The sequence below is a fragment of the Coregonus lavaretus genome, assembly GCF_964263955.1.
Source record: "Coregonus lavaretus genome assembly, chromosome: 27".
Classification (NCBI taxonomy): Eukaryota; Metazoa; Chordata; class Actinopteri; order Salmoniformes; family Salmonidae; genus Coregonus; species Coregonus lavaretus.
In genome coordinates this window covers 29,622,737-29,637,244 of record NC_140014.1, presented here as the reverse complement: position 1 = coordinate 29,637,244, position 14,508 = coordinate 29,622,737, and the positions used below count along the sequence as shown (strand labels likewise).

The window sequence follows — 14,508 nt, the reverse complement described above, 5'->3', positions numbered from 1 at the left end:
GATGTTGAGAATAAAAAACAATTGTAGCCTATATTTGGATAGTTTGTCTAGTGAACAAAATATTTGGTTCTTCGTTCCAAGATTCATATTTGGGTTTGGGCATATCAGTTATCATTAATATTGCGTTATAAACATATTACTAATCTGTTATAACCTAGTTAAGTTACATATTTAGTTATTATGATGAATAGGTTACATTATGAACATTGCCTACATATTAAATAAATAGGCACAACTGGCTACATAGTTGTTGTAATAAGCATGTAATAAGCCTTGTCAAAACGACTAGTTGATAGTCTAGTCCACTATTTAGACTTGAGGTCAGTGCCGACTTGTTGTGTAGTTACAGTTTCCTAATATGCAGATATTAACTGTGTAGTCTATTCTGGTCCAACCGCTTCTCTTCCCATGCAAAGCAGGACTGATTTACAGTGTAAACTTCAGTTTTCCCAAGGTATGCTGGGACCAAACCACACCTGCCCTGTGCCTAAACTATATTCTCAGTCCGTGTATCACTGACCATAATACGAAATGCTCTGAGACCAGGTTGCACTGACTCTCTGCAGCTTCCTGTGTTCCATATCTGGAATGAACTATCCAATGGAGCAAAGAAATGCAAGATGGGAGTGGTTCCGTTATGAGGTCACGGTGAGGGGGGACTGAACTACCAAGGGGGCGCAGATGCAGGCGTAGAGAGCTACACTGGAGGACGACAAAAACATGAGAGACACACTGAATGTGCAGTAGCAGGAAAACATTTTTTTTCAGTTAGGTAAAGCGAATCTCGCATAGCAAAACGAATAGAGTAGCCTATTGCGCTTCCACGAGAGGGAACGGAGAGATTATAGAGCCTTTGTGTTGCAGTTACGGACGAACTGAATAGGAAGAATTCCCTTGCTTTCTGAGAGCGAAACGGAGTGACTCCGAGGGGAAGGAGAAGGAGACGTTTGAGTACAGTGAAGAAAGTTTCTTAAAACAAACTGAAACTCACGACTTACAGTGCGGAACACAGAAACCATGCACTCTATGTACAGTGGTGTGGGATAGTTGCAGATTCATGCGCATTTTAACGGATCGTTTTCTTTCCTGGTTTACAAGCACCGGGACAAAAGTTTCTCTAACGGAAAGTATAACAACATACAGCACAAATCTAGACGGTTTACCGGAACTTTGAGCCTCTTTAGAAGAACTGCGTGTTGCTCTTCGTGTTGCATAGTTTAGCTGGGGTTTTCTACCTCGCTGGACTGGTGATTGGGGGTCTGGGGGGGGGGTGCGTTGTGGATATATATTAGCAATTTTCTACATGGCCTCTGCCAGGATGTACCTTATAACGAGATGCATTCTGATCTCCCTGATTTGGAAGAGCAGCCTGGCTCTTTTATGTCTGCCGTGTGATGAGTCTAAATGCGAGGAGCCAAAGCATTGCTCCGGCGCGGTGGTGCTAGGTATCTGTGGCTGCTGCTCCGTCTGCGCCAAGCAGAAAAACGAAAGCTGCGGCGGTGTCTACGGTCTGTATGGGACTTGCGACCGCGGGCTCCGGTGCGTGATCAGACCGCCGCTAAACGGTGGATCCATCACGCAGTATGAGGTCGGAGTCTGTGAAGGTTTGTATTCTATTTACACTGTTTCATCATTATGAATAGGGACTATGCTCTGTCTAAAAGTTCACAGAAAACACATGTCCATTGTACAAAGATAGGGTTCCACTTTGGCTACGCATGGCAGCCTATTATAAGCTATCGAATCAAAATCAGATAGTGGAATACAATGCATAATAGGCTATATATTATATAGAATGCATTCAAATTACTTGAAAATAATAGCAATGAGCAATGTTTGAGTTCTACATAATGTGCACTTGGCATTTCTGTCATTAAATATCATAAATGCTTAGGCCTATTGCTCTATTAGGCTACTAACAGTTAGTACACAGTAATAGGCCTAATAATAATGATGAATATTAGATTATTATTTTGTGGCTACTAGGAAGTTATTACTATTTTCAAAAGTGAATGCTGTTGCTTTTCATGCTGTTTATTTCTATAGTCAAGGTAGAGCTATAACTTGCAGTTGCATAAACATGTCTCTCCATGCTGCTGGTCTGGCAAATGGTGGGGGTCTGGAATAAGAGAGAGATTGAGCAAGCGAGCTGGTTAATGTGTTTGCAGCATGTCGGTTTTCCATTTCTTTAGGATATTGCTAACGGATTCCTTGCTGTTTTTGGACGCGGTGCCAGCCCCTCTCTTTCCGCCGAGGCTTGTTGGTTTTTCAATGGAATGTCTGCTATGCAACTCAATTTACGCTTCAGCCCCGTATATTTTATATCGCCACAAACGAATAGGACGTGCCCCGCAAATAGGGTGCGCTACCTGGAATCACAGGTGTAGCCTATTATATTTTGTGGCCATGTAGTGTTCGCTATTCGCGGTGACTCAATTAGTGACGCGGCTGGCTCTGGCTCTCTAGAATGCTGTAGTTTTGCACAAGCTTATGTAGCCTAATTGCACTTGTTGATGAAGGGGCTCGAGTCCTTGAACATTGAAGAAAAATTAATCTTGATCACATCTGAGAGATACATGGGAGAATCAATATGTTCAATACCAACCCACTGGCCCACTTCATTTCAACCGATAAAATTCAATGTGATGATGTTGAAACAACGTGGAAAACTGATTGGATTTGCAAAAAGTCATCAACATAAGGAAATTTTGTATTTTTTCACCCAACTTTTCACCTAAATCCAATGACAGGGTGACATTTTTGGGGGGATTTCACGTTGAATTCACGTTAGTTCACAACTCAACCAAATGCAAAACTAGACATTAAACTGAAGTCTGTACCCAGTGGGCACTCACTTCCAACTCTATAGAATCCCAGTGGAGAGGAAAACGGATATAATGATTTTAAAGTCCATGTGATATCTGTTTTGTCTCACTCTGAATACTTAAATAAAATCAAGCAGACTGAATGTAACCAAATCATTCAAATGAGATTCATAAAATCCTACAGCTCAAAGATATGAAAGCTTTTTTCCAAAACATTCCAATATATGTGTGGTGAGAGACAACCCTGACATGATTTAGTCCTCTATGCAGCCTTACTGTAACCACAGACAGACAGAGCCTTGGAGGACGCCACAGAGGGAGACAGGAGGAGTCATGTTTCAACAGGGGCGGCCATTAATGAAAACATGTTGATGAGCGTCTCAAATGTTTGGCCAGTAAGTAGCCTAAGTTGTCTCTCAGGCAGGTGATGAATAGGCAGGTGGAGAAAACAGCAGCTATAGTTTGTCTCTGTTAACGGTCCCCTGGAGGGTTGAACCAGATCAAAGCATGGAACGCCAGTTATTGAAAGTACAGAGCATGACCTTCGCCCCATAGCGTAACCCCCCCCCCCCCCCCCCCCCCCATCTCCAACCTTAAATGTTCCCCCCATTCCCCACAGGACCTTTCCCCAACACATTTATAGTCGCCACCACCTTCCACCTCCAACCCCTAATGTTCTCTAGCTGTCCCTCAGAGGCCCTATATTCACCCAGCACATCAGAGCCCCAGTATTCACCACCACTTACATACCTGCTGCTGTTCATAGTGTCACAGAGCCAGAGCACACAATGTGTCATGCCTCATGACAGCTAATGTCAGCTGACTCTTTATGAATGATGATGAGTGTCACAACGACGCAGGCGGTGCACAGGCCTTTGTTGGTGTAACACAGGGGGCTCGGCTCCGCCATACCTCCGAGGTACCACAGTCTGATACTGTTATCAGCGGAGAGCGTCTCTCTTAATGCGAAGGGTCAGATTAAATAAATGCCATTTAGCCCCTGAATTTATACCCATGCAGTCCCAGGCTGGGCAGGTGTTGAAATGAATCCGATCACATTTCCAAAACCTACAGATTATGTCAGCCAGAACCAGTGACTCTCACTAATCACACAAAGTTTGGACAATCACACTGGGTAAGGGTATAAGTTGCTTACCCCGAGCTCACCTCCAACAGATGCCCAGAACAGTGCCTGGCTAACAGCTCACCTCCAACAGATCCCCAGAACAGTGCCTGGCTAACAGCTCACCTCCAACAGATCCCCAGAACAGTGCCTGGCTAACAGCTCACCTCCAACAGATCCCCAGAACAGTGCCTGGCTAACAGCTCACCTCCAACAGATCCCCAGAACACTGCCTGGCTAACGGGACAGCGTGTAACAAAGAGCACCATCAGACTGGAGGCTCTCTGGAGGCTCTGGGGGTTCAGGGTCGTCCCACTTGGTTTGATGGCCCTGCTGTGGATGTTATGTCTTTTTTCTGTCCCAGTTCCCCAGTTAGTGATGTCGGATGGTCAGGGTCTCAGGGGATATTAGCTGCTCGCTGCCACAGAAGTTACATTACCGCCCAGGCAGCTAGGCAGGCAGGCATACAGGCAGCTCCAGCTTCAGGCCATTTTACTGCCTCCAGGCTCTCAGCACAGCAGCACTGCAATGTCCTTTACAACACACTGACTGTCTGACATCCTATCTGCCATTTCTATTTCTACATAATTTTGCCGTTGTATAGTTTGACAGCCATTTTTAGTGAAAAACAACTGCAATGATTATTGTTATCCGACTCTGAAAAGGAGCACAGCACCACCACACACAAGTGTTTGTAGTCAGTCATTGACATGGTTTTTGAAGTATGTGGAATAATAATCTCTCATGAATATGTATGTATGTCTCACTGAATTATACATCTTTCACAGAATGTTTAGAGGAACAAGAGGAGGAAGGAAGGAGCGTTTCCTGTTCACGCGGGCCTATTAAAGAGGAAATTGGGATAAGGAATAGGTTCTACCCCGTCCTTGATGTTAACCATATTGGAAGTCATTGATTACGTGCACCAGTTGTTTAGCGTCTGAAAGGTCTGTCTCATAGGAATAGCTCCCAGGTCTACCGGGGGGCAATATGCAAATAACAGGCAACAAATCATGCAATAATTTAAAAAAATAGACCATTTAGCAGATGCTTTTATCCAAAGAAACATACAATACAATGAGTACATAACATTTTAGTGTATGTGCCCCCATTGGGAATCAAACCCACAACCCTGGCGTTGCTACACCACCTCCCCCTAGCCTCCGTGGGGCTTACACAATAGGGTCTTCTTGATGTGTCTGTCACTCAACACAGAGCCTTCAAGTGAGCCCAAATGGCAAAGCTATAGCTGTGAATGACTTTGAAGTGACACTGTTCTAAATAGGTGCGCCATGAATCCCAAGCATGGTGTTCCTCGCACACCATGGTGTCACAGTACACCATTGTCACATTGTCTGAGTGGCTCTTGGTGGTCGTCCTATTAATGTTCATGCTCTCTCAATGAGTAATAGGAAAAATAAACCAGATGACAATAGTACAATTACAGAAATGGTTAAGTAATGATCATAACCAATGAGTCTGTATGAGAAAATGACTGGTTCGGTTACAGCGTGGATTATCATTGTGGTTATGAACTCATCTAAAGATAATTAATCAACCATTGGACTGTGGTCAATACAAGATTCATTGCATCAGTGCTTTTCAAATCTACATTAAATCCCTCCATTGAGGCCCAGCAGCAGTGTTGATAAAATGTTGATGTGAAATGAAATGTCATTGAGATAAGACCAGGGCCGTGCCACAAAGCTGGAATATGGCTGGCTCTAGTTGGCTTCCTTGTATTTCAAATGGTAATGTGGCCAAATGAAATTGTTTTCTTTCTATACTGAACAAAAATATAAACGCAACATGTAAAGTGTTGGTCCCATTTTTCATGAGCTGAAATAAAAAGATACCAGAAATGTTCCATACTTACAAAAAGCTTATTTCTCTCAAATTGTGGGTACAAATTTGTTTACATCCCTGTTAGTGAGCATTTCTCCTTTGCCAAGATAATCCATCCACCTGACAGGTGTGGCATATCAAGAAGCTGATTTAACAGCATGATCATTACACAGGTGCACCTTGTGCTGGGGACAATAAAAGGCCACTCTACAATGTGCAGTTTTGCCACACAACACAATGCCACAGATGTCTCAAGTTTTGAGGGAGCGTGCAATTGGCATGCTGACTGCAGGAATGTCCAACAGAGCTGTTGCCAGAGAATTCAATGTTCGTTTCTCTACCATAAGCCGCCTCCAACGTCGTTTTAGAGAATTTGTCAGTACATCCAACCGGCCTCACAACCGCAGACCACGTGTAACCACACCAGCCCAGGACCTCCACATCTGGCTTCTTCACCTGCGGGATCGTCTGAGCAGGTGGAGGGGTGCTGAGGAGTATTTCTGTCTGTAATAATGCCCTTTTGTGGGGTAAAAATCATTCTGATTGGCTGGGCCTGGCCCCCAACAGGGTGGGCCTATGCCCTCCCAGACTCACCCATGGCTGCGCCCCTGTGAAATCCATAGATTAGGGCCTAATTTATTTATTTCAATTGACTGATTTCTAAGAACTGTAACTCAGTAAAATCTTTGAAATTGTTGCATTTATATTTTTGTTCAGTATACATAGAAATGCCTTCTGTCTTCTGTCAGAAGTTGAGATGAACTAGGATGCATCTTCTTCTTGTTTTAACAGTTTACTCTTGGAATGTGTGCACTTGGCTCACAGAAGCGTATCTGAAAGTTAGCGAAGCTGGCTGCTTGTCAGACTGGCAAGCCTGATGCCAAATAATTTAGTGCTTTAAAAACAACCTGAAATAATTCTGAGCGACAAAAAAACAGGAAGCCAATGTAACAGAGATTCTAACACTAGGATAGAATGTTCTGTATTTTCTGTGTTCTGTTGCTGTTTAGCATTCCTCTCTAGCTTCTCTACACAAGCTACATGCATGCTATGGCATGAGGGCTGGGGAGGAATAATAATAATGTATTTGCTTAGCTCACACCCTTGTCTAAGGCGACATGCATAGTTTACATTTTTACTCTGTGATGTTAGCCATTTCTGCAGCTGGATATTTACTAAATGAGATGAGCTCCACGGAGGTCCATTCTCAAGAGTTTCCTGTTAGACAGATGGCCACCAGGGTTTAAAGGTGAAGTTCTGTAAATGGGGTTAAAAGATACAGTTCTCTAAACCAGGTTTAAAGGTGCAGTTCTCTAAATGAGGATTAAAGGTGCAGTTCTTTAAATAGGGTTTAAAGGTGCATTTCTCCTAAACAAGATGTAAAGATGCAGTTCTCTAAACAAGATTTAAAGGTGCAGTTCTCTAAACAGGGTTTAAAGGTGCAGTTCTCCAAAGGGGGTTTAAAGGTGCAGTTCACCTAAACGGTACACCATATAGTGCTGCCATCACCTATTAAAAAAAGACGACAATAGTCACGTCTATTATAGGTATTGGTGGAAGCTCAGCGTTAAATTCAAATCTCCCTATCATCATATATAAGCCAATATGACACCGATCTCGATGAATATTTGCAAATCAACTTGATTAGAGGTACACAACACACTCCCGCCTCTCGTCATGAGCTGTCCGTCCATTACTGAGAACCACATACCGGATTTTTTAACAGGGTCGTTAGCAATTCGTGTGCCTACCTAGCTCAAATCCTAGACGTCAGATTAAAATGAAACGATAGCGTCCATGAAGTGACCATTGGACTTAAAAAATGCCAGATTGGCTAAGTTTGTAGGCGCAACAGTTTTTATTACATTTATAATTTCCATCCGTTAAGAAACATTGATGTGCTACCTTCTACATTTTTGTAGCATTTCTGACAATGCTAACATATGTTCTAGCCGAAACTCAGCGTTCTAACACTGAGTCTGTTGCTCGGCAACTACACAGCTGCTTGCACCATGCTTCCAGTCATAAGAAGTGTATGCGAACAAACCTAGGCTACTGTATATAGCTAGCTATATGTTGGTATTCAAGCTGAGGGAAATCAATAAATGCAAACAGATATTTTGATTAGCTAGGTAGCTAACTAGCTAACTTTAGCTAGCTAACGTTAGCTTGCTTGTACAAAGTCCAGCAGGTAGCCGGACTGAAAGCTAGCTAGCCAACAAACAGGCAAATAAAGGTAGCTAGCCAATGAATGTGGTTTTATTTTGATTAGCTGGCTTTCTACCAGTTAGATGAGAGCTAACGTTGGCTAGGTAGCTAACCAACTAAGCGAGGACAGCTAGCTAGCTATATTTTGCCAAGTAAGGTTTTTCACAAAAGGCTGAAGTCATCATGTGTAAACTGCTGATCTAGACACTTGCGTGTAATCGGAGCACAAACAAATATGCACAGATAAACTAGCGAACCTCCTTGGCTGCTATGATAGCCTCCCGGAGGAGATATTTTGACCTTTCTTTCGTTTATAGCAGTGGTCACCAAACTTTTCTGAGACAAGATCCCTTTCTGAGTCAAAATGTAAACTGAGATCTACTGCTTCGATTTTTTTTTAAACATGACTTAAACGTAAGCCTATGCAACATGAATAAATTCAAAACAGTTCTGTAGCAATGAGGTTTGTATTTATAGATATAGGCCTATTGTAAAAGTGTATTATTGTTGCATCACTATCTTAATTGCAAAAAGAAACACAAGTACAAACATAACTTTAAGCTAGAGATTATTTTGACAGCGGTAACGAACTGTCCGTTGATCAGCACATCAATTGATAAAACAGAACCATGTTTGAAACACAAGTGGTTCTGAGCTTATGCCAGTATTACACAGGTAAACTAACAGTTACAGAAATCAGGAATGCAGACACTGTGTCCAACACATCACCACCTGTTGTTATGTTGGGCACCTACTGACCAAAAAAGGATGTTATTATGAATCTTTTTTTTTATTGACATGTTTTGCTAAAATCAAGGTTTAAGGAAATACAGGCATGCACCACATTACTAGAAGACAAAACAGCTAATTCAAGCCTGATGGTCTTGTAAGTATGAAATCAAAGCTGGCTTTCATTTAATAAAAAAATACATGAAAAGGTAGCGTAATGGGATAATGTCTTATTTTGGTGTGTGAAGAATCCAATACTTTACCTTGTATGTGGTACAAATCACATTATTGTGGAAGCACCTCCTCTAACAGTATGAATTAGGTTGTTTGAGAAGGTTTGAATCATAAGCAACCGGCCAACACATAGTTTGAAGTACAATACCAACATAGCCACTGTTGTAGGTCAAAGCTGTGTGCTGGAAAACCTTGGTAGAACATGGGTGGAATAGGCATTGTGGTGCTCAATACATTTACATTTTAGTCATTTAGCAGACGCACTTATCCAGAGCGACTTACAGTTAGTGAGTGCATACATTTTGCATACTTCCCCCCCCGTGGGAAACGAACCCACAACCCTGGCATTGCAAGCGCCATGCTCTACCAACTAAGCTACAGGGGACTTCTTTTTTGGTTTCAGACCAATGCCTATTCTCACTTAAAACAACGTTTTTTGTTTTTAATAACCACTATTATTGTGGCTGGCGTTTCAGTCTTTTCATTGATAAAGATTTCCATCAGGCGTAAATGTCCAGCATCATTAGCACATGACAAACACTCCCGTACCCAGATGTACCTGGAGCATGACTCTCCTCATTAGTGTTGTGCTCAGAACACAGGTGTCCCTTCTCATTTGCAGGCTTCCACTGATAGTGGAACTAAACTGCTGCTGTCTGTTCTCAGAAGCAGTTCTGTTCTGTCTGTTCTCAGTCTCAAATGTTCTCTCTTTCAGCCACTGGCAATGACATCCATCCATCTAAAAATCCATCTAAAACTCAAAGACACAATATGTAATTTTAATAGCCTGACCCTGCCACTTTGTTTGGTAAGCTGAGGAATGGGGCTGTGGAAATGACCATCTCAAACTTAAAATCTCCTGTCAGAAGGAATGGTTGCCTGATGGCTATATAAAAATAACAGAATATAGATCATATCAGTAGAGAGGCGCATAGGGGTTGTGAACCAGCCAACCTAAACCAATCCCAGATGTCTATTCTCTTACACCCTCCAGTCATTCACAGGGTTGATTTATGAATGGATTTCAACTCAATAAAATATTGTTTCCACTCACTATAATGTGATTAGGGGGATTAAACTGTGAGATAACAGAGAGAAATGAAGACACATTTAATTGAGTGACGCCAGAGGCCATGACAGGCTCACCAGCCCAAATAAGATCCCAAACACTCGATGGTGAGAAAACTTTAACACCTTTGCCCAAAGATGGATGTGACTACTGTGACTGCCGCCAATGGTGATTTTGTGCCCCAGTGTCTTTCTGATGCTCCCACAAATAGGGCCAATGAAGGCCCTTCCTCCACTGCTTCTTCCTTGTCACGCTCCCCCTCTTCGTCCCTGAAGTCTCTCAAACAGACCTGGGTTCAAATACTATTCGAAATAATTTCAAATACTTAATCTGGGCTTGATTGTGCCTGGCATAAAAGGAACCAATAGAATAGTTGCAAAAGAGCAAACCCCAACCATCTGGCACTCCAGGCAGACTAGAGCAAATGCTAAAAGTGTTGGAAAGATTTAAAATAGTATTTGAACCCACGTATGCCATCAACTAGCAGTCTGTCCTCAGGGGAACCGTGGGCCTGGGAGAGGTGATAGAACTTCCAGGGCTGGATAGTGGATATAATTTAGGGCCAGAAGAAAAGATGGAGGGGTTAGGGTTGGCTGGCAGGACTAAAGGAGAAATAAAGCCCTAGGTTAGGTTAGAATCCTGAGCGAGTGAAAAACACAGCCCCAGGATAGGAGGAGCAGAGCAGTTTCTGTAGCTAAATCCATGAAAAAACATCCTCTTTTCTTAAAGGTTAAAACCATTTTTATTTTTGCTTTTGTTGCATCATTTTGTCAGACGACGATAGTTCTTTCATTTCCCTCTCCTACGTGAAATTACTGTACATTTAAAAGCTTAAGTGTTTGAAATGTCTTTCTTGTCTTGAGTAATTAATAGGTACCTTCAGTACCAGCTAATACTAATGCTGCCTGCTCCTTCACGCAGCCAGGCAGGGCCCCCTGCTAAGATAACTATTAGGTGCCACCGCAGTGTGCTGTCTGAGACTGGCAGGGAACCAGAGAGCTATCCTCAAACAAAATCACAGGGACTTCAGATGCCATGGGGCCGCAACTTTATCAGTTTCTTTTAGCATTGCTTTGGTGTTGGGTTTGCTGTTTCAATTAGGATTTCAGCCAACTTTTAAAACTCTTACAGGGACAAGTTCTAATTTGAGATACAGAACATGTTCAATGCTGCATAACTCAAAATGTCACATAAATCATGCGTTGATGTCAGTGGGAGGTTTCTAAAAACGCTTGAGTTAGGCATTGCCCTTATCAATTATTACTGCATTTTGGAAAATAAATTATCATTTTACATCTTCCGTTTTGATTTTGATACAGTAGTGGATATCATGATGACAAAAGTTCGGCAAAAGTACCACACCATTTATTTGATTCTCGGCAGTGCATTCATGTCCAAATCTCATGTACACGTTCAGTGTTGTGATGAATGAAGTGTTGATGCCTTGATTTGATGTAATCTTACATTTACATTGTCCTCACTGTACCTTTCTTGGTCCCGATCAGATGAAAACTGGGACGACGACCAGCTGTTGGGATTTGAGCCGTGCAATGAGAACCTGATCACGGGCTGCAACATCATCGATGAGAAGTGTGAGTGTGACAGCATACGGACCTGCAACAACCCATTTGAGTTCCCCAGCCAGGACGCATGCCAGACCGCTCTGAGGAAGATTGAAGGTAGGATGCATGTCAATTAATGTTTAACAATGAAATATTCATGTTTGTCCTCTTGGTCCTGTATGGCTCAGTTGATAGAGCATGGTGCTAGCAACGCCAGAGTTGTGGGTTCGATTCCCTCTGGAGCCACCCATGTGAAAATGTATGCTAAATGGCCTATACTATGTTAGAATATTCCTAGAACTTTATTAAACACTTCATATGCCAAGGTGGCATGTCAGTGAGTCATCATCAATGATGTTTTGCTGATGATAACTCTTTAAATGATAATTTAGAAGGAGGAACATTATTCCCTGAGGGGAACACATCTCGACACCACCTCTCTCTCTCGCGCCTGGGTAGAGTAGTGCATGTGTGGTCATGTTTCAAGTTTCAAGCCACACGCACCCAAGGTGTTTGCATGCAGTAATGTATGCTATGTAGTCTACTGTTAGTTACCATCTGTATGGACGGTTTGTTAGATGCTATTACTTTAAATGGATCATCCAAGTGCATGGGTAGTTTGAGTTCTGATCTGACTTGTACTGTTAGGTTTTCATAGTGATTTTCTCAATATTATGTTCGCCCCATAGGCCTCTTCCAGTCTTATACGATTTATTATTGGCAGTAATTAACTCAGCTAATTTTTATGTGCTTCTTTATTAATTATTAAATACCCAGACATAAATCAAACTGAATGATCAATTCCCAGCTTCGCTTAGGGGTGGTAAGCAGCCTCCATAGTGACTGAATAGCTGTCACTGAGCTTTGTTTTCAGGATCTTCATCCTTTTCTGTTGTTCCCACAGCATATTTAAAATTCTGTTACAGTTGCACTTTGAATAACAACTTTCCCCCATTTTTTATTTTTTAGCGTGAGGGGTTTTGTTTGTTTAGTCAGATGTTTTTTCTGTGACAGGTTCTCCTCAGTGCATCTGTGATATAAAAAAATAAATAAAAAAATGATAATAATATTTTGTTGAAAAGCTGATAAGGATTCTAATAGGCCTATCATAATGCAGTCCCCCATAGATACCCAGACTGTATCTATGTGTCTGCTGTTGTGTTCACAGTTCTCTGGCAGCAGATGGCCAATTAAATCACTAGAATATAGGCTTGTTATGGCAACCAATCGTCCTAGCAACGGGGATGATGGCCCTTGTTGTTTTATTGTGGCAGGTGTACCTTCAGTCTATGGCTGCTGTGCTGTGGTGGCTCTCCTTTTGAAAAGCACAGGATCCCTCTCCACAGTGAAGATCTATGGAGTCTAACTCTTGTACTTGGAAGAGCAGTTGTTGTGTTCTGTTTTAAGGCCTGGCGAGGTCGTGTAGCCTGTCACTGTTTAACTGTGGTGTTTTCTGTCATTGTGACTGACTGTGTAACTAATGTGTAACTAACTGTGGCTTTGTGTAGTTGTTGTGTCCTGTTTGGCTGGTTCAGTCATTTGTTATGGCTGGTCCTGTCTGTGTGTGTGTGTGTGTGTGCACGCCTGCGTGCATGCTTCTGTGTCTATGTGTGTGTCTGCTCTCTGTCTTGGCCCGGCAGTCCTTTGGTGTGTGTGTGTAGACTGAGCTCTTGCTGCCGTAACCACAGACTGAGAGATTACACTGAGTACAGACTGGGATTATCATAATCAACAACATCACAGGTATTACAGACATTTCCCAGCATACGAATGAGCCTTGTTTTGGTTATTGTGCAATGAGGGCAGACATCTTGGTTGCATCCCAAATGGCACCTTATTCCCTTTATAGTGTACTACCTTTGACCAAGGCCCATAGGGCTCTTGTAAAAATAATGGGTGATTTGTTCACGAAACTGGAACAAGAAAATACCATGATTTGGGGGATTTTCACGAAATGTAATCCATAGAAGGGTCCATTGGAGGAAGGATTGCTGACATGTATTTGACATTTGTATCTTAAAGCATAATTGGGAAATAGTTCATTGAAGTTGGAACATTTGTGACATTTTGACCTTACCCAGGCGTCATTTAAAACTCCATAATGTTTAATCTGTAGGTGCTACAAAGCAAAAATTGGTGTCATATGAAGCTTTACCGCTTGCTCTGTAATATGAGCAGTGTTTTGATTGCAATAATTTTCTTACATTAATTTATTAATATTAAGAAATATAAACATGAATATTGAAAATATACCATTTTTGATTTTGCTAATTTTTCCAATATATTGTTGAACATAATATACTCTACGGGCATATCACATTTCTAGACTATGATCTCTGCTAGTTTTAAAGTTATGGCCCATTTTATACAGAGAAATTGGTATAGTAGACAATGTAACCAATCACAGCCATCCTTATACTTGTATCATTGCACATCCTGCAATTCACCAGTAGAGGGCGACTATTTGAATCCATTTCAAATCTACATTTTATTTGTTGCATGTTTCGTAAATGCTTACTTTCAAGTCCTTTTTCAACAATGCAGAGTTAAAGATGAAGATTAAAAATAGACAAAATAGAAATAATGACATGTGGAATAAATACACAGTAAATAACAAATAATAACAAGTAAAAATAACATGGCTATATACAGGAAGTACCAGTACCGAGTCGATGTGTAGGGGTAAAAGGTAATTGAGTATTCATACCTCTTGACTTATTTCACATTCACACTCTTGACTTATTTCACATTCACATTTTTGTTGTGTTACAGCCTGAATTCAAAATGGATTAAATATATTTGTTTTCTCTCACCCATCTACACACAATACCCCATAATGACAAAGTGAAAACATGTTTTTAGAAATATTTGCAAATGTATTAAAAATGAAATACAGAAATATCTCATTTACAT

The 14,508-nt window shown here is 41.6% G+C and overlaps 1 protein-coding gene across 1 annotated transcript; it reads left to right on the top strand.

Annotated features, from left to right (window-relative positions):
• The first annotated feature begins 753 nt into the window (after positions 1–753).
• On the top strand, positions 754–12,634 carry LOC311102715 (cysteine-rich motor neuron 1 protein-like). Its single transcript, XM_084144087.1, has 2 exons — positions 754–1,604; positions 11,539–12,634. Exons 1-2 carry the CDS (start codon positions 1,304–1,306, stop codon positions 11,730–11,732), a joined length of 495 nt encoding a protein of 164 aa, XP_084000213.1. The 5' UTR covers positions 754–1,303; the 3' UTR covers positions 11,733–12,634.
• The last annotated feature ends 1,874 nt before the right edge of the window (positions 12,635–14,508 follow it).